This window comes from Mobula hypostoma, chromosome 13 (assembly GCF_963921235.1).
Source record: "Mobula hypostoma chromosome 13, sMobHyp1.1, whole genome shotgun sequence".
Lineage (NCBI taxonomy): Eukaryota > Metazoa > Chordata > Chondrichthyes > Myliobatiformes > Myliobatidae > Mobula > Mobula hypostoma.
Genome location: NC_086109.1, coordinates 80,076,948 through 80,101,575, shown reverse-complemented (window position 1 = coordinate 80,101,575; position 24,628 = coordinate 80,076,948). Strand labels below are relative to the sequence as shown.

Here is a 24,628-nt window from a genome sequence, read left to right as displayed (position 1 = left end):
CAATGATTTTATCTTACCATCATGAAGACTCAGCCCTTGCCTACAGCCAAAGAGTAGGCCCCTGTACAGCAGGATGAAGAGGCAGAGAAGTGGGATGAAGATTGAGAAGCAAAAAGGCAGAGTTAATTCACACAGCTCCACATAAACTCATGTTGAAGAGTTTACCCTGGTTTTTCATTTTTTTACCATAAAAGAATTTCATTGCTAGTTTACTGTGAGAGACTTTACTCTGTTAGGGAACAGAAATAAAGACACAGCTCTCCGGATAAGGTTAATCCTTTAATACATGATCACAGGGAGACGTTGTCTTATGACTCCACCAATGTCAGGTTACATCTTAAACTTATACAGTAAATTTTAAGCAATAGCCAACAGCTATACATGCTTGATCAGCGATTTCAGGAAGCAACTTGTTAGGTATCAGCAAGTCTATCAATGTTCCCATGCAATACACAAAATTAGAATTGCGCATCCAGTCAGTTCCTCCATTAGCTAGACAATCTCAGACAAAGGATAACAATACCTCATCACTGGTGTGATCTATTCCTAGCTATTGTTTGCTTGCACAAGCAAGGCAGTGTCTGCATCTTATCTTGTCACCCTCATGACCCAAGTCTTGACCAATACTTAGCTAGTCAAGCTTGACAACAAAACTTAATTTTCTTCCCCAACTCATCAAGCTGTGCTTTAAATAAACAATTCACCATTCACCCACTGCTAGCATCAGTTTCCATCTTTTTCTGACCATGGTAGTACCCACTTGACCACAGAGGCAAAACTAAAATCTGATTGAAGGTTAAATTCCAAAGCAAATTTGTAAAATAAACTATCCCAAGTGATATAGAAGGATCCACCAGTCTGAGCTTTCTTCTGTGCCTGAATGGTTTTATCTGTCCTGGTGCCTCCCAGAGCTGTTATCAAGGGAAAAGACTACAAGTTACCTCAAATAGTTCTGGACTTAAAAAGCTTGGGTTTGCAATACAGCATTTAACATGAGAGACAGTATTCCAATTTGCTGGCTGACACAAATGAGCAAGGACAAAGAAGAAGTGGCAGAGGCTCAGTCACAAGGGCTATTATTCTGAGAAAGGAAAACTATGTTCCATGGAAACTTTGCCAATCTTCAGCATGTTGTTCCAGCATTTCTGCCACTATGCACATTAGGCTGATGGACAATAGAAAATATTAGCACCCCAAGCCATGATGTTAGTTGTCTCTTCAATAACATGCATCTTTTCCATGGAGATTGTCTAACAATAGCTAACAATAATCACCTGGAGCTTAATTGGCTGTAAAATTCATATGAATTAGTTGGTTGGAGGAGGATAAGGAATGGACAAAGGAACAACCAATTCAAACTAGAAAATGAAATGAGTTTTGAAAAATTGAGCACCAAACAAATGGGACTATGAGGCAGATATGGGTACCCATGTATCAGTCTCATTGTGGTGAATGAAAGACAAACTATTGTTCACTATTCAGATAGAGTAAAAGCACCAACATTACAGAAATACTGACATTTAAGTCACAGTGACATTCATACTGATTCAGGCAAGCAATAATTACTAATGACAGTCAGTAATTATTAGTGACAGCTAGGATAGCAAATGTAACTAGAACAGCGAATCTCAATTTAAGTGGTTGAAATTGCTAGAATCCTCCAGGGGCAAGTGTGATGGTTTGGCCACCACAGACAAATATGATTTACTTTTAAGCCATGCTAATGTTTTTAGAATGTGCAACATTACCCAACATAACTAATTATTTCCTGTGCAAAATAAAACAGAACGTTCCCAAGTACACTATACATATGAACTGCAAGAGAGAATGATAGCTCCAGTTGGCTGCTTGTTTGTAGGGTTGTTCACCAAGCCTGGAGTTTAGGTTGCAAACGTTTCGTCACCAGTTGAGGTGACACTATATGTATCCTATAGGTATTAATTTATGAGTCCTAATGCATTGTTAATATACATGGTAAGAAGACTGCTTATAACAAATTAATTGCACAATTAGAGACAAATAGTGTGGAATAGTAGTAACCCACTTGTTTCATGATCAGCATACTGTTAAGTGACATATTTCACTGCAACGCTGACAAATCTACTCCTTCAATACACGATCAAGACCTTCATTTTTCCACCTTGTGCCCTGTTTTTTTTTCATGAACTTCTGTTCAATACATATGCGAGTTCACTTTTAGGAACTGGCAGTGATGCACCGAGACCTGCACATTGCCTGGGAACCTTGCCAGCACCTTGTGGAATTTTCCATTTGTGACGTCATGAAAGTGCTCAAAAAATTGATTTCATAAGCTTTCATATTTTGAAGTTTCAGATAAGGGGTGCTTAACCTGTACCTTTAAAACTGTTAAACATATCTTACCCAATTAGTTCCAAATTGTATAGCCCTCTCCATCTTTCACTCCCAACCTACATTCATTATTTCTCTATTAATCCCAAAGGAGGTCATCTTGAAACATTGGCAGAAAATGAGTTTTAACGAACATTGCCAGATCTAGCTCTGGCTGTTTTTTTTTAACTTGACATTGCTAAATATAATGACAATAAAAATTATCCAGGAATTCTAAGTTTCAGCTTACCAGCTCCAAACACTCCTCTCAACACTTATTTTCAATATATGCAGCTCACAGAAATTTTATCCCAAAATATTATCATTTCTTTTCCTTCCCCTAGCCAATGAAAAACTTTTTAACGTTTCCCCCACTGCTATAGTCCTGAAATGATTTTTTCCCTCTAGATTTTAGTTTCACTTTTATTTTGTTCCTTTATTTTTTAAATCACTTCTGTTTTGCTCACGCTCTCCAAGCTCCAGCACTTAACAACACTCCAAAGTTCCTGAGTCCAAAATTAGTTGGTATTGTTGATTCTTCACTTACAAATCTGCTGTAATCAAACCTTTTCAATAAGACCTTGATGATCTATACTTTCAAATTACTGTCTTTTTAAAAAAACTACCTTTCCTAAAGTTGCATCCAGGAACATGGCTGTCATTTCTCAATTCCAGGCTGATATCCGGATCAATTACTTTCTGTAATTATCAAAATTTAAGTAGCGTTCATCCATAATAAGGGCCACAAAGGTGTTGTGTGCAGTGTACTAACTCTCCTCATTCTTCTCAACATATCTGCAACATTCAAGAAATGTGTTCACTCCCTTCTCCAACTGGAGGGCACTATTCTTAACTGCTTTCATCCTTATTTATTGAATGATAACCAATAAATCACCTATAAAGTTTTGCTTTCAGCTATTGGACTGTTATTGAGCATTCTCCATGTATTTATTCTTAGTCATCTCTCGAGTACATCCTATCCTTCAGTGATTTCATTGAGACATTCAGCTCCACATATATGCTACTGCCATCAGCACTCTCTCACTACTAACACTTTGGATTAATACTTTTAGATAATACACAGTCAATGCTAACTATTTCAACTTTCAGCCATTACTGCAATAAGTAGAAAGTGTTCACTTGCAAATGCAACATGGCTTTGGAATGTGAGGTTATTTAGGTGATTAAAATAAATTGTACAAAGAATACAAAAAGAAAAATAAATGATTAATTCCACCAACATCCCATGAAAAGGCATTATATTGTAAAACTAATATACCGGAAAGTTCTAAATTAAACACAAGTACGCGAAGATTCCTTCAGTTATTACAGGAATGCAACCAGACAAGATACTCTTCCAACTTACTATACATCATTAATAAGTTGGTTCTCAGAATAATTACTTACAGCAGAATAATCATAATCATTTGCATATGGAACTCAATCATGGAATTTGGTGAGCCCTTTGAGGCTAAGGGAGAATTGGACATTAGTTCATAGGTTCAAATAATGGCAGAACATTGCATTAGAGATATTAAAATGTACAATTAAAGGTACTCCATCTGCTCAACTTCAAAAGAAAATATTTCAATTTATTTGATTGATAGCAATCAGAAGGACTCTTTGCCAAAGATAATCCAAGGGAATACAAAAAAAAACGAAAGCCATGAGAATAAGTGTAAAATTCAGGTACATGGAACAGTAATCTGCAAAACCAGAACAATGAACTTCATAATCATCATTGTTAGGCTCCTGTTCTTCACAATACATTCCTAGAGTCGACCCTTTGTTTCCACGTTCCAGCCATATCATCAAAGGCAACCAACTGCTACTTTTCACATTCAAACCTTTGAATTTAGTTAACATGTACGTTCATTTGCATGGCAAGAAGCCAGAAATGGAGGAAGTGCTTCTAAATCTAGTTTTATGAAGAAAAGGTAACTGACTATATATGGATAATTATATGTTATGGCCCAAAAAAATGGAAGCGGAAGCTAAAAAAACAAGTAACAGATGACTTTATTGGTCATTTTTATTCATACCATCTCACCACTGTAAAGAGATTTTAGTATTTTTAAAACATGAATACAAGAAAAAGGAAGACATAAGAGACTTCCTACAAGAAAAAAGACTATCCAGTTCCAGTTCCTTAAGATGTTGATTGTAATCCAAAGGAATTGAAGACATTCATCAGAAACATTTCTAGGGATGCATTCCCACCTAAACAATGAGGTCAAGCATCTAATCAAAAAGAACAATTATCCAAGAGCTCTACCCCATCCAATTCCAATAGAAAACATTTGGGAGAACAGAAGAAAATAGTAAGTGCCATTCTCCCAACATGGGAAATAAAACTCAGGTCATCTGGCAAGCTTTAAGTAGGCACTTGGAATTAAGTAGTTGACAGAACACCACTTTCCCCTCCTGTTGCATCCAAAGAAATACCAAACTTGGCATTAATCTTATTGTGAAATAGGGCTTGAGGACATGGGGAGAGTTTGTATTTTCTCCACTTCCTCACCACTTCACACAACTTTTCTGTTCTAAACTTCAATTGCGCCAACATGACAAGATGTGTGAAAATAACCTGGAGAAGAGTTTTTGTTCATTATTAGAGGTAAAAAGAGCGTACTTTCCATTGCTACTCACAATACAATGCAAAATTGATATGATTTTGTAAATACGAACAATTGTTTCGAATACTTAGAATTTGAACAGAAATTCTATCAAGCATTTTAAAACCAAACACAAAATGCTAGAGGAACTCAGCAGGCTGGGCAGCATCTATGGAAAAGAGTACAGTCAATGTTTCAGGCCAAGATCCTTCATTTTGTGTGTGTTGCTTGGATTTCCCGCATCTGTAGATTTTCTCTTGTTTGACCTTAAAACCAAAATTATCTGACCCCCACCCCCATTACCTTTAAAGAAAATTAAAGTAACAATTTTTCCCTAAGCAACTCAATCACAAGATGTAATCTCACAAAGTTGCATCATTGACTTTACATTACACTCAAAAAATATCTATTTGGTCACCAAATATTAAGGCATAGAGGGTGAACTGGGACTAGAACAAGACGAGCAGATTAATACTCTTAAGTGGGCATTGAATGAAAACATAACCTGGTTTTACTTTTAAAATGTACTTAGGTTTATTAGATTCAGCAATATTGGGACATTGTGACAGAAGGATTGATTCTGCCAGGTAACTCAATGGATGTCTTGTATTAGCATGGTAAAATAGATCAGAATCTGACATTATGTTTTACCCTTGTGACTACTTCCAAGAATAAATAACTTCAGAAAACAAATTCTAATGTTCAGCTGAATACATGCGTGCCATATATTATATAAATATTTCTCATATAGAAATGGATTGCGGGAATAGGTCATAACAGAGAAGGCATTAAACTACAAATATTGTTTAACTGAAATCACTTCAATATCCCAAACAAGAATATTTACTTTATAGCCTATATGATGACCTCTATTTCATTGAACCCTTAGGTTAATACATATTAAATACAATAAACCCTTTCTTGCACTTAAAGCAGGCAACAGCTTATGCAAGAAAACTCCAGTTTACAGCTGGCTTACATCAAAGTTCTCAACCATGGATAGAAAATGCATAATAATATGGTATAAAATTATTTACTGTACATACTTCTAATGCTTAGGATTTTTTGAAATCTTTTGGAAAGCAATACAAGAAGAACTGTGAGCTTGTTATGGGGACATTGATCTGGTTCGATGTCAAATATTTGATATATTTGACCATGTTATAAAGAACACATAAAATTGATTTCTTGACACTCAGATCTATCAAGGGAAAGAATTTATATCACAGAGAGAAAACAATTGGAGTTCCTCTAGAGTCTCACTTCAAGGGACACAATGATTTTTCCTCTCTGATGACTGTCAAGATCAGAATTTAAAACAGTGCAGTGGTTTCAGCTGCCTCCAATGCAGTGGGGAAAAAAAAATCAGTCCGTAAACTAAATTACAAATTCTACTTCCAGGTTAAGTATGAGCCAGTTGGTGGGGCTAATGCAAAAGGCACATGATTCTACACCTGCAGCATACTGAGCACAGGGTTGAAGACAGCTGCCTGTTGCAAAATTGGAATCAATAATAGTTCCATTCTCCAGCACAGTCATCCATCACTCTTTAGCAATAGAAAAGACCTACCTTATTCGGAACTAAATAGAACCATAACAGAGCTGAAACGGAATGATATTGGTTTCCCCAAACCTGTAAAGCATTCCTGGCACAGTAGGCTGCCTGGAGCTTTTATAAATTAAGTTTATTGGTCCACAAGTGCCTTTCTGTAATAGTGGGAACTAAGGCATCAGGTAAGAATTGTGCATTTTGGCCAGCTAAAAACACTGCAGCAACAAACTCATCGCTTTGTTTCAAGAAATCGATTCCAGTAATACTGGAAAGTCGGTGAATTACTGATGCCAATAACTATCAGGAGTAACAAATACATCATCATGATAACTAAAAAACTATGCTGGGAGATCCAGGATGGCTGTCTTGTGGGCCTATAGATTAAAGAGAAAACAAATGTTATTAAATTTAATAAAACCAGAATAGGAAATATTATACATTACTAAGAAAGTAATCTGTGACTATTAATGTAGTATCAAAGTGATCTGAACCAAAGTAATCCAAAACTCCTTTACAACAAACAACCTCAAAATTTAACAATGAATGAATTAAAAGCAACTAAAAACACAAAATGCAAGACTACAAAAAATTATGGATGAAGAATTAATTGAAAAAACTTGACAGAGCTTGGCTTCTGTACTTGGAGAAAGGGCAACTGGCTCTCTATCCCTTGCCCTGCCTCACTTCAACTGAGAAGTAGAAGGGAGAGCTGGTGGATAACAGGGTGAAATTGAAGATAAAAAAAGTCAAGATCAGTTTGATATTATCTGTTTTAACATCTCATTTGACCAAGAATATATCACCTTGTGAAAATCAGAAAATGCTCATTCTTTCTACACCTACATCTAAAAGGAGCACTGCCACAATAAAGCAGCACACATTATCAAGGACTCCTACCATCCAGACCATACACTCTTCTCACTGCTCCCATCGGGGAAGAGGAACAGGAGCCTCAAAAACCATCAGCATCCTGAACCAGCATGGATAACTTCACTCACCTCGACACTAGACTGATTCCACAACCTATGGACTCATTTCAAGAACTCTACAGCTCATGTTCTCGGTATTATTTATTTACTATGGGGTGGGGTTTGCATTTGCACAGTTTGTCAGTCTTCATTTGTGTACAGTTTTTCACTGGTTCTATTGTATTTCTTTGATCTACTGTGAATGCCTGCAAGAAAATTCATCTCCAGTATGTATATTGTGACATATATGTACTCTGATAATAAATATACTTTTATTTCGAGTATCAAAGTTTATATATCACGCATAGTTCTTGCGTTCAATATGCTCTATCATATAAAGTTCCAAACCTGTCCCCCATACCCATTTTTTTTTTAACACCACTGATGAACTTATCATCATTGAACCAGCACAACTTTGGTGTTCCTGATATTTGCAAAATATGTAATGCTATCGATATGTGAGAAGGAAGAGAAGCGGGTGCAGTTAACTGTTACAAGAGAGAATGTGCTCAAAAAGCTGAAAGACCTAAACGTACATAAGTCATCTGGACCAGAGGAACTGCACCCCAGGGTTCTGAAAGAGGTAGCATTAGAGATTGTGGTGGCATTAGAAATGATCTTTCAAAAGTCATTGAACTTTGCCATGGTGCCAGAGGACTGGAAAACTGAAAATGTTACTCCACTCTTTAAGAAAGGAGGAAGGCAGCAGAAAGGAAATTATAGACCAGTTAGCCTCACCTCAGTGGTTGGGAAGATGTTAGAGTCAAGTGTTAAGGATGAGGTGATGGAGTACTTGGTGACGCAGGACAAGATAGTAGAAAGTCAGCATGATTCCCTTCAGGGAAAATCCTGCCTGACGAACCTGTTGGAATTCTCTGAGGAGATTACAAGTAGAATAGATAAAGGGGATGCAGTGGATGTTATATATTTGGACTTTCAGAAGGTCTTTGACAAGGTGCCACACATGAGGCTGCTTACCAAGTTAAGAGCCCGTGGTATTACAGGGAAGTTACTAACATGGTTAGAGCATTGGCTGATTGGTAGGAGGCAGCGAGTGGGTTCCTTTTCTGGTTGGCTGCCACTGACTAGTGGTGTTCTGCAGGGGTCAGTGTTGGGACCACTTCTTTTTATGCCCTGTACATGATTTAGATGATGGAATAGATGGCTTTGTTGCCAAGATTGCAGATGATACAAAGATTGGTGGAGGGGCAGGTAGTGTTGAGGAAACAGGTAGGATGTAGAAGGACTTGGACAAATCAGGAGAATGGGCAAGAAGGTGGCAAATAAAACACAATGTTGGAAAATGCACGGTCATGCACTTTGGTAGTAAAAATAAATGTGTGAACTATTTTCTAAACGGGGAGAAAATCCAAAAATCTGAGATGCAAAGAGACTTGGGAGTCCTTCTGCAAAACACCCTAAAGGTTAACTTGCAGATAGAGTCAATGGTGAGGAAAGCAAATGCCATGTTAGCATTCATTTCAAGAGGTCTAGAATATAAGAGCAAGGATGTAATGTTGAGGCTTTATAAGGCACTGGTGAGGCCTCACCTTGAGTATTGTGAACAATTTTGGGCCCCTCATCTTAGAAAAGATGTGCTGGCATTGGAGATGGTCCAGAGGAGATTCAGAAGGCTGATTCCAGGAATGAAAGGGTTATCATATGAGGAACGTTTGATGGCTCTGGATCTGTACTTGCTGAAATTCAGAAGGATGAGGAAAGATCTCATTGAAACCTTTCAAATGTTGAAAGGCCTAGACAGAGTAGATGTGGTAAGGATGTTTCCCATGGTGGGAGAGCCTAGGACAAGAGGGCACAGCCTCAGGATAGAGGGGCGCCCTTTCAGAACAGAGATACGGAGAAATTTCTTTAGCCAGTGGGTGGTGAATTTGTGGAATTTGTTGCCACATGAAGCTGTGGAGGTCAGGTCATTGAGTGTATTTAAGGCAGAGATTGATAGGTTCTTGATTGGAGATGGCATCAAAGGTTACAGGGAGAAGGCCAGGAAATGGGGTTGAGGAGGAAATAGAAAAAAAAAGGATCAGCCATGATTGAATGGCAGAGCAGACTCGATGGCCAGATGGCCTAATTCTGCTCCTATGTCTTTTGGTGGGGGGGGGGAAGGGAAAGAGGATAGCTGGAAGACTATAAATGCAGCCAGATTGGGTGGGAAATGTAAATGGCTGGAGAGGCAGGAATCTGATAGGAGAGAAAGAGAAGAAGGAGGGGCACTGGGGGAGGTGAGAGGCAGATGAGAATAAGTAGGAGGCCTGAGTGGGAATGTAAGAGGAAAGGGGGGTAGATTTTTTTTAACTGGAAGGAGAAATCAATGTTCATGCCATTAGGTTGGAGGCTTCCCAGACGGAATGAGGTGTTGCCCTTCCACCCTGAGAGTGGCCCCAGTGGGGCAAAAGAAGGAGCCATGGACCGACATATGGGAATAGGAATTAATGGTTGGCACCAGGAAATTCCACATTTGGCAGATGAAGCGGAGGTACTGGCAAAACAGTCCTCCAATAAATCTTAAGCACTAAGTTTTTCCATACTAGAAGGAAGCCTAAAAGGAGCCTACACCCAAGTCCAAAACTTGTCACTTGCCAGCAAGTGGGAAGGGAAAACTAATTTAACACAACACATTTGCAGCTAATAAAATAACATTAAAAAATTGCAACGATCAGTCAACTAAGTTGGTTTTACCTTCTTCGATGTAGTTTCTCAGCATAAATGAGCAAATATTTAACTCTTAGGAGCTGGTTGTTCGTGACCACAAAGTACTTTTGTGGGACATCCCCACCTTCACTATTTTTCACCCTTGCTCTTCGCCGATCTATGCCTCCAGTATCTGGAATTAAGCCAGCAACATTTACTTACAAGCACTGGAGAATACACAAAATTACATTATCTGTTTAACATATCTGACTTTTAGTGAGTAAAAATCCAGAGGTTTCTAGTTATTCAGTGCAATTGCAATGATCAGGTGAATATTATTTCTAAGGACAAACATTAAAATGGTTCAGAACTGCACAAAGCTTATATTTGCAATTCATATTTTCAAGGAAAAAGTTTCAAGAAGAATTACTTTGCCTTAACATCTATGTCAAAAAGGCAGTTGACATAGGAACAGGCGAAGGCCATTCAGCCCCTCAAACCTTTTCTATCACTCAACTATATTTATAGCTGACCTGTACATCAACTCTGTTTATCCTCTGTTGCTCTATATCCCATAAATACCCTTATCCAATGAAAATCATTATTTTTGGCTGCTTTTTGTGAGAACAGCTTTCTAGTTCTTAGATAAACCATTTGGCATCATGTTTTCTGACATCACTCCTGCATTGTTCAGATCAAATTTTAACATAATAATCCCTTATGAAATTCCAGGCAGACAAAGCAGTTTTTAACTTCATCACCATGAACAATTTACTTAGATCAATGCAATCTTCTACGCTGAAATGTTGATAGCTGGATGAAGCAAATACAGACAAAACAGTGATGCTTGAACAAAAAGATTAGAAAGAAATACCTTTTCCTTTAACTGGACATTTAACATCTGGATGATCAATAATCTCACAAACTGCAACACAGCTAAGTACAGGTCCAAGAATGCTCTGATCCCAACCATTACCATGGGGACTGTACAGAAGAGCCAAACTCAGGTCACTGGTAAGATAGGTTCCTTCCCCAAAGAGTGAAGTCTAGGATGAGGAAAACAATTTTTCAGTATGTTTAAATCTTCAGAGCTAACCAACAAGTAAAAATATTACCACTGCCTTTTATAGAATAGATTCTTTCGAAAGGTAATTGGAAGGTGATTTGCTTTTTTTTTGTGATTTCTGTGTAGTTCTGTGTTCTTTTACCACTCTGCTCAGTATCTATGCCTCACCCCTTCCAAGGCTGAAGGAAATAGGAAAATGAGAAGTTTGTTGTACCACGTTGGCAGAATATCACAGATTTTGACATTTGAAAACATTTAGGGAAATTGGAAGGAGGAGAAGGACAAGGAGATGGTTAAGAAGCAAGGCAGGGAAAAGGAAAGCAGGAATGGGGAAAGAGGAGTAGAATACATGGGACAGCAGAATTTTATTGAAAGGTGGAAAGTGGGAGGGCGTAGGTGGAGCAACAAAGAGTAGACAGCAGGGAAATCAGGCAAAGAAAAATTATTTTAAAAATTCATGTTACATTTAAAATGTGCTATTCTGTACTGGGAATTGCCTCCTCCGCACTATCAAGCAATAATTTCCAAAACCCCAGCAACCTCAATATTTATTTCCTCAATTTTTCTATATATCCCCTGGCTTAGTAACTTTTTTTAAATAAGGTGTCTATCTTTCCTAGTGCTCCTTTAGGCTCCTCATAATTTTATGCATAATAATTAAATTTATTTCTTCATCACCTACCATTTATTGAGGATTATCTGCATTATTTTATTCTGATTTGAATCCAATGTCATTTTTTGTGTTCACTTAAATTGATATCTTCCTGCAGCTATACTTTTACTCTACACAAATCAAACACTTTGCCTACTTTGGTATCATTAAGAGACTTTAGATGAAGGGTTGAGAGCTAAGTTCGAATCATTTATACAGGTGTCCCCCGCTTTTCAAACGTTCGCTTTACGAAACCTCATTGTTACGAAAGACCTACATTAGTTCCCTGTTTTCGCTAACAGAAGGTGTTTTTACTGTTATGAAAGAAATCAGCGCGCGATAAAAAGCAGCACGCGCCCTGAACAGCCACTCTCCCCGGGATTCGGAACGGCATTCTAGCGGGCATTGCTTAAACACATGCCCGTGAGCAGCCGTTAGCAAGATGAGTTCTAAGGCGTCAGAAAAGCCTGAAAGAGCTCGTAAGGGTGTTACACTTAGCGTAAAACTAGACATAATTAAGTGTTCTGATCATGGTGAACGAAGTAAGGACAACGTGAGTTTGGCTTGTGGAAGCTGACGAAGATGATGTTGAAGAGGTTTTGGCATCCCATGACCAAGAACTGATAGATGAAGAGCTGATGCAATTAGAAAAGGAAAGGATAACAATCAAAACTGAATGCAGAAGCGAACTGAACGTGAAGCAACTGCGTGAGATTTTCGCTGCAATGATAAAGTATGACTTTAATTTTGAAAGGGTACGCAGGTTTAGGGGATATTTGCAGTATGGTTTGAGTGCTTACAAAGAACTGTATGATCTAAAAATGCGCGAGGCTCAGCAGTCAAGCAAGCCTTCCACATCAGCCACAGCAGACGACAAACCTCGACCTTCGACATCAAGGCGGGCAGTCATAGAAGATGAGCTGCCTGCCCTAATGGAAACAGACGGCGACGAGATGACATCCCAGTGTCCCACCACCCCAATCCCCAGGCCGCGGTCAGATACCAATTCGCGGAGAATGCAGCGGTAGCCGGGAGGCACACAGCACATCTTTAAGAAAAAAGCTGAAATAAACATGCTAATTAATTAGGTGCCGCCCAACACGTAATTAATAAGCATGTTTATTTCGGCTATTTTCTTAAAGATGTGCTGGGTGCCTCCAGGCTACTGCTGGACCACTGCATGCTTCGCGGATCGGTATCGGGTCGCTGCCCGGAGGGTGGGGGCCACTGCACCACCCCAACCTGTGACGACTCAGCCTAACACACCATCATCAGTGTGCTCGGAAAGCTATCTTCCCGATTCCCGTAAGTGATACTACACTGTATATACATTATTTCTGCTTTACATAGGCTGTGTATTTTTACATGTTATTTGGTATGATTTGGCAGCTTCATAGCTTAAAGGTTACTGGAGAGAGTGTTTTTGCCAACAGCACTTGCATGAGATTTTCTGCCGAGAGCGCTTGCGCCGTGTTTTTGCCGACGGCGCTTGCGTGAGATTTTCGCTACGGACAACAGTGCAGGCAATGATTGTGGAAAAGTATTTCTACTTTATATAGGCTGTGTATTTATCATTCCTGCTTTTACTATATGTTACTGTTATTTTAGGTTTTATGTGTTATTTGGCATGATTTGGTAGGTTATTTTTGGGTCTGCAAATGCTCACAAAATTTTCCCATATAAATAAATGGTAATTGCTTCTTCGCTTTACGACATTCCGGCTTACGAACCGTTTCATAGGAACGCTCCACCTTCGGATGGCAGGGGAAACCTGTACACACCACAATAAATGCAGGGAAGGAACAGTGAGAACTATGAAATACTGTAAATTATGGGACTTTTAGTTCTGCTAGGCTGCAGCAACTTGTAGATTATCGGAGTGGAGTAATCAACGAGTATACGCTGCAGCCCTTCATTGGGGTGGGCATCAGAGAATACAACATTCTGTAGCAATGAGAATGTTACTGTGGGCTACCTGACCCTCAAGCCTGCCTCACCGTTTAATATAATTGTGGCTGAATTCCTGCAGGTTTTGACTCCTGTGCAGTTCCCCATATACCTCAGTTCCCCAATTTTTCAAAAACCTATCTATCCCCTCTTTAAAAAGCTCCAATTATCCAGTTTACATAACTCTCCGGAGCAGAGAATTCCAGAGGATCACCACACTCTATGAGAAGAAATTACCATACACCTCAGTTTTAAATGACTGCCTAATAATCCTGTAATTATAGCCCCTCATTCAAGAGTCCAATAGTGGAAACATCTCAACATCTATCTCTTCATGCATTTTTCAGATCCTAAGTTTCAATAAGAACACCACTTATTCATCTGAATACAATGAATACAAATCCAACCTCTTCAAACACTCATGATAGTATAACCCTCACATCCCAGGAGTTAGCCAAGTGAATCACTTTCGATCTGCTTCAAAACTCATATACTATTTCATAAACTGTCCCTTTCTTTTCGTTATGAAAATAGACTACAGGTTCAACCATCAGTGATGTTTCTTTTACTGCATTAAATATTAGAAACCATTTGATCACATAGATAGATATAATGTGAACTTCTGACCTTATTTAGATGGCACTGTAAACCGCAGTGGATTATAGAATAAAAATTCTCAAGCCGGCTCCCATGAAATGCATAGATGAGATCTCTGTTTCCTTTGGTTTCGTCAAACTTGGCATTCATCTGATCACAATAAACTATCTCAAATAGGAAGTCAGGGGTAGCAGCAGAAGGCGTTGTGAACCCAACGAGTTCCTGAATTTCATCAAACTAAAATGCAAAAAAATACATGTCAAAATTACTATGGGAAATAATCAAAGACTTCTGTTTTTGCAGACTGGTGTAGGGGCAAGCGGGCAAGATGGAACACTTTGTGCATTCAAACGCTGCCATATAAATGTCGAGCATAAAACTGTACCCATGATCAGTACCAATGTGTAACTCAGTCACAGGTAGAAGGAGATACAGTTATGATATCAGTTGGTGGTTCAGTGGCTAGCACGTCCCCATGGAGTCACAAAACTCCAGACACACTCCAGACGGGCATAAAATTCTAAGCTGTAATTCTCGGTTCAATGAGACATGTGGAGCGTATTGCTCATTGGACATTCAATTATATCTTAAAGCATGGCTTCTCTTCTAAAGATATTCCACGCCACTATTTTAAAAAAGCAAAATGGGAGATGCCTATAATATTTACTTTGGTCAATATTACTAAGCAAAAGTAGTTTTAACACCTTACAGTTTGTGGGAACTTGCGTGAAAGTTGGCTGCTGAACTTCAATAGTACTTCAATTGCTGGTAAAGAATTTTTGGGTGTTCTGAACGGACAGGAGAGTGAGTATATTACCTTGGGTAAAAATAGGTCTGACCTCAAACAAGCTGACTAACTAGAAAGTATTTTCTTCCTTCTGACAGACTGAAAATTTACAACTCCAAGAGTACTCTACTTAAGGGTCTTAAAGTGTACTAAGCCAAATACTGGGACAAAATTACCCTGATTTCACCAACCCCACACCCCTCTAAAATACCAGTTCCCTGCTTTAATAAATAAGTGAACCAAACAAATCTTGATTTGGCCATCACCATGACCCAGCCCATTCACACTCCATGCACTTAGACTAACCTTGTGCAAGTGTTTGTCCAATCATCTCAGCAATGACCAGGACAGTGTACTGCTGAGGACCAAGCTCAGACTGCCCTGACAGCCTTCTCTAGGTTGAAAGCCTAGAATGTGGTCTCATTTTCTTTCAAAGCCCGTTAGGCTTTTTAAATGTTTTTAAATGTCTCCGATAGAGAGATGCGTATAAAGCCATTAAAATTGTTTCACGTAGTTAAAAAATGCAGTTCTCAGAAATAATGAAAGCAGTAGAAAGGGCATCACAACCCCAATGTACAATAAATAGACCAAAAAATATATTATAACTTATCAACCAACATACATCAAAGTTGCTGGTGAACGCAGCAGGCCAAGCAGCATCTATAGGAAGAGGCGCAGTCGACGTTTCATGCCGAGACCCTTCCTGACGAAGGGTCTCGGCCTGAAATGTCGACTGCGCCTCTTCCTATAGATGCTGCTTGGCCTGCTGCGTTCACCAGCAACTTTGATGTATGTTGCTTGAATTTCCAGCATCTGCAGAATTCCTGTTGTTTGCGTTATAACTTATCACATCTTTTTCTTCCAAATCCTTGAGTCAGGAATTCCAACTGAAATACTGGGAATTTTAATTACATGCCAGTTCAGCTGACATAGGAATAGGAAGCAGAGATGATGCCTGAAAATCTCAGTACATTGGGATTCTGCACATGAAGTCCTATCACAGAATAGAGTGAGAAAACAGCCAGTTCAACTTCAGTAAAATAGATTATTCTATAAAATAACAAACCTTTTTAGTGAATAATATTTTTTTCTCTTCTTGTCCCACCTCTAACTCTTTTTAGTTGAATATGTCAGGCAAACACAAGAGTAAAAAGCAAACTATAATAATTATTCTTTGTTAATAAAAAAAACCTTTTGAGCCATTTCAAAATTCCACAAGAAGATGGATTGATGGGATTTAATTGCATCCTTTGCCTTCTCAAAAACAAGACATTATGCAAATAAAAATTGTGATTCCTTGTGAAATAAATGTTTTGATCTATTCATTGCAAGCACCTGGAAAGACAACCATTTACTACCAGTCCCTAGGTAATCCTAGGATGCTCCTTGAGATGACATCTATGTGGCGAAAGTTTTCAATTAGTAGAGGGAATTTAACTCAGAGACAATGAACAATCAATTACACATGCTCAAGTCAGAGGGTATGTGTCATGGATATTATGGGCTGTATGTTTCCACTCATGTCTTTTCTTAACCTGCCCCATTTTCAACACAGTCAAAGAGACAAAACCTTTAAATAAAGCATTCAGAGATTCTTACCCCTCCTTTTCCCAAACTTTTGATGGTGAGGTTTTTTGGCAAACAGAACCAGGTCAGAAGTTCCAAGGTTTGCTTTTGTGGGATTGTTCCAGACTCTAACAGCTGTTTTAAACTTGGCAGACTCTGGGCATCAGCAAGCTGAAATGAGAGATAAAAGCTTTAAAAAAAGGCTTTAGCATAAATCTGTCAGTGTTTTACAGAGTCACAAACAGGAGTTTTATCGTTTGGCAGAATTACTGAAAAGGATACACCCTTGCAAACAAGGACATGTGACAGAAATTCCACAGGTGATATTTTCATTTTGAAGAGCATGATTTATTTTGTAGTAAGACAAGTTTCTAAAATAAGACTCTCCAAATCAATGCAAAAAAATATACTAAACATAATTAGCATCTAAAATTCTTTTGAACCAAGCAGAAAACCTAGTCCTAATTATTTAACAAAAAAGAATTAGCTCTCCTACCTGCCAAAAGTTTTGCTGATTGTCCTGTTACATTAACATTCCTACTTACACCCTGATCAGAAGGCTCACACCAAAGCTAAGGATAAAATTTAGGATGACAATTCAGAATTGCACTGGGAAGTATTGCACAGCTACTTTCAGATGAGATACTTAATCATACAAGCGCATACTAATCTCTTCTTCCCCTATAAAATTATATATGCTACCATCTGCACTTCAACATCTATATTACAAAACTTCTATCAATTTTACATCATGGAGATCTTTCAATTTTCAAAGTCTGCAATTCAATATTATACAAAATGTGTATAACTCTCTCTGCTTCTCTATTGCCCTCTACTGCCCAAATTTGGCAAGACCATGCTCTGAATAGGCAACACAACATACAAAGTAGTTGAAAGTTCAAAGTAAAATTTATCATCAGAGTACGTACATGTCACCACGTACAATCCTGAGATTCTTTTCTGCGGGCATACTTATCAAATCTATAGAACAGTGATTGTAAACAGGATCTGTAAGCTGTGAACAAACTATGCAAATACAGATAATAAATAACGAGCATGGAATAACAAGAGTCCTTAAATGAGTGTAGTTATCCTTTTTATTCAAGAGCCTGATGGTTGAGGGGTAGTAATTGTTCTTGAACCTGGTGGGGCGAGTCCTGAGGCTCTTGTACCTTCTATCTGATGGCAGCAGTGAGAAAAGAGCATAACCCGGGTGGTGAGAGTCTTTGATGATAGATGCTGCTTTTCTGCAGCAACGTTTCGTGTGGATGTGCTCAATGGTTGAAAGGGTTTTACCCGTGATGTGCTGGGCTGAATCCACTAACTTTTGTAAGATTTTCTGCTCAAAGGCATTTCGGCACACTTTCCACCACACATCTACTGAAGTTTGCCAAAGGTTTTGATCACATGCCGAACCTCCGCAGACTCCTGAGAAAGTAGAGGAGCTGTCATGCTTCCTTCGCAATAATATTTATGTGATGGATCCAGGACAGGTCCCAAGATAGTGACACCCAGGAGTTTAAAGTGACTGACTCTCTCCACCTCTGATCCTCCGATGAGGACCTCTGGTTTCCCTCTCTTGAAGTCTACTATCATTTCCTTGGTCTTATTGACAGTGAGTGAGAGGTTGTTGTTATTACACCACTCAGCCAAATCTTCAATCTCCCTCCCATATGCTGATTCATCACCACCTTTGATTCAGCGGTGTCATCAGCAAATTTGAAAATGGTGTACTTAAACCACACAGTCATAGGTGTAAAGCAAGTAGAACAGGAGGCCAAGCACACATCCCTGTGGTGCTCGTCTGCTGATGGAGATTGTGGAGATGTTTTGCCAATCCAAACTGACAGGGGTCTACAAGTGAGAAAATCCAGGATCCAGTTGCACAGGGGGGTACTGAGGCCCAGGTCTTGGAATTTATTTATTAGATTATAAGGGATGATGTATTAAATGCTGAGTAATCAATAAATAGCATCATGATGTATTCATCTTTGCTGTCCAGATGTTCCAGGGTTGTATGAAGAGCCAAAGAGATAGCATCTGCTGAAGACTTGTCGCTTTGGTTGGCAAATTGGAGCGGATCCAAGTCACCACTCAAACAGGAGCTGATATGCTTCAATACCAGCCTCTCAAAACACTTCATCACCATGGGTCTAAGTGCCACGGGACAATAGCCATTTAGACAGGTTACCACACACTTCTTGGGCACTGGTACAATTGAAGCCAGCTTGAAGCAGAGGGGTACCACGCACTGCCAGACCAAGAGTTTGAAGATATCTGTGAATACACCAACCAGTTAGTCGGCATAGGTCTTCAGTACTCAGCCAGGTACTCTGTCCAGAGCAGATGCTTTCCTTGGATCCACTCTCTTGAAGGCAGCCCATACATCATCTTCAGATACTGAGACCAAAGGATATCGGAAGATATGGGTGTGCACGGTTGCTCCTCCCTGTTCTAATGGTCGAAGCGAGTATAGGAGTGCATTGAAGGGCAATATACAGTGCTTTGGAAGTATTCAGCCCCTACAACTATTTTCATATTTTACTGTCTCATTTTCTAAATTTAAAATACATTGAAGTAGGATTTTTGAGGTAATCTACAAAGCATTGTGTATCATGTCAAATCAAAAGAAAAAATCCAAAACCTATCAAGAATACAGTGAAAATTAAAAACCAAAAATTGTGAGGCTGAAAAAGTATTCATCCCCTTTGTAATTCCTCTGCTAACTTTATTTGGGTGCAATATATTACCTCACCAACTTACCAAATTTGTTGATGTAGAAAATTGGAGGATCACCCGTTTTTAATGAATTCATAAGAATAATGTAAATACCTCCTCTCTCTGTAAGGTCCAACAGTATGGTAGATTCTCAACAGACCAAACCAAAATAAAGACGAAAGAGCACTCAAGACAAGTCAGTGAAATGATAATAGAGATGCACAAATCTGGGGAAGGATACAAGACCATCTCAAAGGCATGGAACATACCTCAAAGCTCAGTGCAGTCCTTTGTGGAAAAAGTGGATAAAATATGAATCCACGGCCACACTGTCTGGGTCAGACTGCCTCTATAAACTGAGTCGCCGCAGAAGAATGGCACTTGAAGAGAAACTACTGTGACGCCAACAGACACTGAGTGAGCTGCAGAAGTCAGCGGCTGTAACTGGAGATGAAATTCATGGCTCCACAACTCCAAGGCCTTGGACAAAAAGGGTATTTATGGAAGAGTGGCAAGGAGGAAGTCCTTGCTAAAAAAAAAATACATATCCTCACCCATAAAGACCTTGCAAAGTGTCACTTAGAAGATACTGTAAAGATGTGGAAGAAGGTCTAGTGGTCAGATGACATTAAAGTGGAACTTTTTGGCCTCAACACTAAGCAGAACATGTGACGTAAATCTAATACTGTGCATCAACCAAGTAACACCATCCCTACTGTAAAGTACGGTGAAGGTAGCATCATGCTATGGGGATGCTTTTTCAATAGCAGGGACTGGAAATCTGAGAAGGATTGATGTGAAGATGAATGCTGCTAAATACAGAGAGATCCGGCAGTAAAACCTGCTAGCCTCTGCCAGAAAGCTTAATCTGGAGAGGAAGTCTGTCTTTCAGCACAACGACGATCCAAAGCACATTGCTAGAGCAACCATGGAGTGGCTTCAAATGAAGAAAATTGAAGTCCTTGAGTGGCCCAGAGTCCTGGCCTTAACCCGAAGAAACATCTTTGGCAAGACCTCAAGATTGCTGTCCACTGCTGCTCCCCAACTAACCTGGCACAGCTTGAGCAATTTTGCAGGGAGGAACGGGCAAATCTTGCTCTATCACATTATGCAAAGCTAATACTGTGAAGACTTATCCAAAAAGACTACCGGCTGTAATAGCTGCAAGAGGTGGATCAACTAAGTACTGAGCAAAGGGGGGATGAATATTTCTGAATGGTTGACGTTTCAGTTTTTGAATTTTTACCTTTTTTATACTTTACACTTTTCCCTGTTTTTGGGCTCCACTGTGAAAAAAGGAGCATCTGACTGACAAATAAAATTTATCAGTTAAATTGATCAAAATCCCTGGCTGTAATAGTCATTCATGTGAACAAAAGGTTGGGGCTGAATACTTTTTTCCAAGGCACAGCAGTTCAAATAAATCTATCTATTCAGCACAGAAAATATGTTTTTTCTCCAATACTGTCAATCTGGTTTTTGAATGAATTTACATTTACACATCTATTACCCAACTTTAAAGACTATTTCTTGAAGTCCTTGTAATCAGTAACATTCTACATAACTCCTGACCCCTCCGTGTGTTGATCCAGATTACAGAGTCAGTCTCATGTCTCCAACTCTCTCTTCTTCTACTTTAAGGTCTTTTCCTTGCTGGCGCCATCCACAGCCATCTTGTTTTAGCACTCCTCACAAATGACATCCAGTCACACCTTGACTTAGTGTTCTGTATTCATTCGATATACTTTAATTTCTATGAGAATTCTTTTGAGGCAAAAAGGTCCAGAATTTCAGTCTTTATCGAATCCTAATCTGTGTGTGAAAACTAAGTGAAGGTGCACTTTGTAGGTCTTGGGGTCAGGACTGATGAAGTATCTCAGCCCAAAACGTTTATTCATTTCCATAGATGCTGTCTAACCTGCTGAGTTCCTCCAGCATTTTGTGTGCTTTCCCTTGGATTTCCAGCATCTGCAGATTTTCTCATGCTGCTATTTAAAAACTGTTCACTCCGTAATGTCCAATGGCTGTTTTTGACATCTCCAACCACAAATGCTTGAAACCACAGTAAGCAAAAATAGTACTGAATTGCCTTACTGCTTATTTCTCGCATTTATCAGTGAGAAAACTCACTGTTTTTGAACACAATCATGCACAACTGACACGATTTTAAACCTGTTCACTTTCAGCACAATGTAGTGTCTAAAGGCTGCACAAGTGTACACGACTGACACTAGTTAGAAACTGTTCAGCAAGTCTCCTGTCCCAATTAAGTGACATAGTGTCCCAAATAAATGAAGGAAACCCCAGCTATTTTTTTCAATTAGTTTTTGTTCTTTAAGAGTTGTCCCAAATAAGCAGCTGTCCCAATTAACCGAAAGCCCAATTAACCAGACTGCGGTTAATTAAATTGCCCTAAATATATGAAACTGTTTGCAGACCCTTCACAGGAGTTTTACAAGATTTTAAACCTTGTTGTAACATGTATGATAGAAAATGGCAGAAAATTCACTCCCAATTCTATAAAAGGCAGAAGATGAAGCAGAAAGTTGGATAAATTAGGTCCCTGGTAGTAAAATGTCAAGCAATGAAGAAATTAAATTCAGGGATGTTTGGAAGTCAAAATTCAGGAAGTGCAGTTATCATGAAGGGCTGTTAAGTTGAAAAGACAGTGACAGCAAAAAGCTCTACCACATAGGGATTTGAAAGCAAGCATGAGAATTTTGGCCAGAACCAATATACAAGCAGAGATGAAAAGTACTTGCTCTGTCTTATGATACTAGAAGAGTCATTCAAGTGAAATTGAGTTTACTTTTATGTGCACTAGTAAAGTGAGATACAGTAGTATCTCAAGCACATTGTTCACTGTTCCTTTGTATGTGGCATTTTTGCTGTTTCCATAACATCTGACTGTTTTCTTTTTCATGAGGCCGAGTTGCTAGCTCGATGCTCAACCCAGCACAGCTGGAAAGCGTGCAAGGAGCCAGCCAGATTCGAACTCGGAACTATTTGCCTCAAAGCCCAGTGCTGATGCCGTCACACCACTGGCCCCATCTCAAGCACACAGATTTCATTTTATCAAGTTTATAGAAGGCAGAATAAGCCAGTCTGCAAGGAATGTATTGAAATGGTTCTGTCTGGAGATAACAATTACACAGATGAATTTTTCAACTATAGGAGTGAGCAACAAAATGCACGGTGCTCAGCAGTTGCTGGCAACACATCCTACATTTGCCCTTTAAATACAAAACCTCCCTGCATAATTTGCATCAAGATGGCATCTTCAATTACCAACATTTATATTGTTCCTAAATTTGTAGTTATTACCAAGTTATGTAATGGGCATACATATCTAGATCTGCTGTATAGTGCATTAAAATAAGAACGTAGGGGGAATAAAAGAATGGAAGTAGGATTAGTGGAAATAGATGGCTGATAGTCCATGCAGACTCAGTGGGATGAAGGGTCAGTTTCCGAATCAGAATTATTATCACTATATTATGACCTGAGATTTGTGTGACAGTAGTACCATGCAAAGACATTAAATTACTATAAACTACATAACAAAAGTGCAAAAACACATCTTTATCATTGTTTTAAAAGATATAGTGCAATCTTTCTTTGACTCCATCTACACACAGAGGCACTCATTTAAGACAGATGAGGTGATTATTTCTCTCTCTCTTAGTCATCATAATACTTTCAATTCATCTTCCTCAAAGAATAGTGGACATAATCTTTTAATAGTTTTAAGGCATTGGTAAATGGATGCAAGGGAATGAAAGGTTACAGAAAACAAGGGGGCAAGTAGGAATGCAGTTGATTTACTATCAAATCAGCTTCCTTAATAATAAAGCAGGCTCTCGGGACCCACCACCATATTGTTTCTCCTAATCTATATCTACTGTACTTGTCATTCTCATGTAAGGCTTAGTAGAGTCAAAATATTAAGTAATAGGCTCAGGGGTGAAAAACTAAAATTCAAAACTTGATAAAATGTCAAATTATTCCTTGCCTAAAACAGAGACAAAATGGATCTTTTCTAACTCAGTTTTAAAAAAAATAATTATTTCTATTTCTTATAAAAAATACAGAGTTCCAAATGTATCTGGAGATGTGCCGGTAGTGAAAAATCTGTCATTTTTATATAAGGATCTGTTTGCTGAGGTGGCGTTGCGATCAGCACAACTTCTGGTCAATGAACCACCCGCCACTCGGAAGTACAAGCCAAAGTAGAAACACTTTGTTAGATAGCTGCTGTGGGACTTTGTTAGATAGCTGCTGTGGGATACAGTAATGTCATTTCACCTGTTGATCTCTTCTGTCCCAATCTCAGATAAACCCTTCGACCTCCACTAATTCAAGTTGTAACAAAGTTCCCGTTCACACAATGTCCTGGGTGTTTGTGATGAGAGTAAGCATTCAGTACAGGGTTGAGATGGGGTGGGGTGTGTTCAGGAGATGGGGCCAATAATTCGGCACATGGAATTTTTCGGGCGGGGAGAAGCGTTAATCGGGAACACTCACCAAGGCGTCGAAGTCCTTGTTCTCGCCGCTGAAGTAGGCGGCGGGGAAAGGCCGCAACACCGAGTCCCGCCGGTAGCTCTGCAGTGCCGACATGAAGAGGCTACATTTGAGGTCGGCGGCCCGCAGATCCTTCCGTAGAATCCCCTCCAGTGCCTCCCCCAAGGCCCGCCCGCCCTCACCCTGCATGCGCTCTCTCCGCCGAATCGACTCCCTCAAAAAAAACCCAGAAATTCCTGTCAAATTACAGAGAGAGAGAAAACACTCCAACTTCAAGACACCAGCATCCAGCAAACCCTACAATCCGGCATCGTTGTTTCCGGTTCCGGGTGAGGCACCTCTTGTCTCGTAACCATGGTTATGCAGTCCATTGCTGATCAAACATAGTAACCCTCGCAAACTCACCCCTTACATTGTCACTGTATGCGTTGTTTAAAGCACACTTGGAGTTCTGAGCAGTTCTGATCACCACACTACAGGAAGGATGTGGCTAAACTTACTAAGAAGGATGCAGAAAGTACCTCTTCCTAGAAATGCTGCCTGGCCTGCTGCGTTCTCCAGCAACTTGTATGTGATGCAGAAAGGATGTTGGCCCAAGAGACTGCAGATGCCAGAAACTGGGGCAATGAAGTATCAGAGGG

General features: G+C 39.3%; 1 protein-coding gene across 1 annotated transcript; it reads right to left on the bottom strand.

The window, feature by feature from the left end:
* Window positions 1-3,538: 3,538 nt before the first annotated feature.
* parp16 (poly (ADP-ribose) polymerase family, member 16) lies at window positions 3,539-24,176 on the bottom strand. The gene is made up of 6 exons (XM_063066041.1): window positions 23,991-24,176; window positions 16,782-16,919; window positions 14,426-14,632; window positions 11,008-11,179; window positions 10,182-10,326; window positions 3,539-6,890 (listed from the first exon to the last, which is right to left on the bottom strand). Exons 1-6 carry the CDS (start codon window positions 24,174-24,176, stop codon window positions 6,746-6,748), a joined length of 993 nt encoding a protein of 330 aa, XP_062922111.1. The 3' UTR covers window positions 3,539-6,745.
* Window positions 24,177-24,628: the final 452 nt, after the last annotated feature.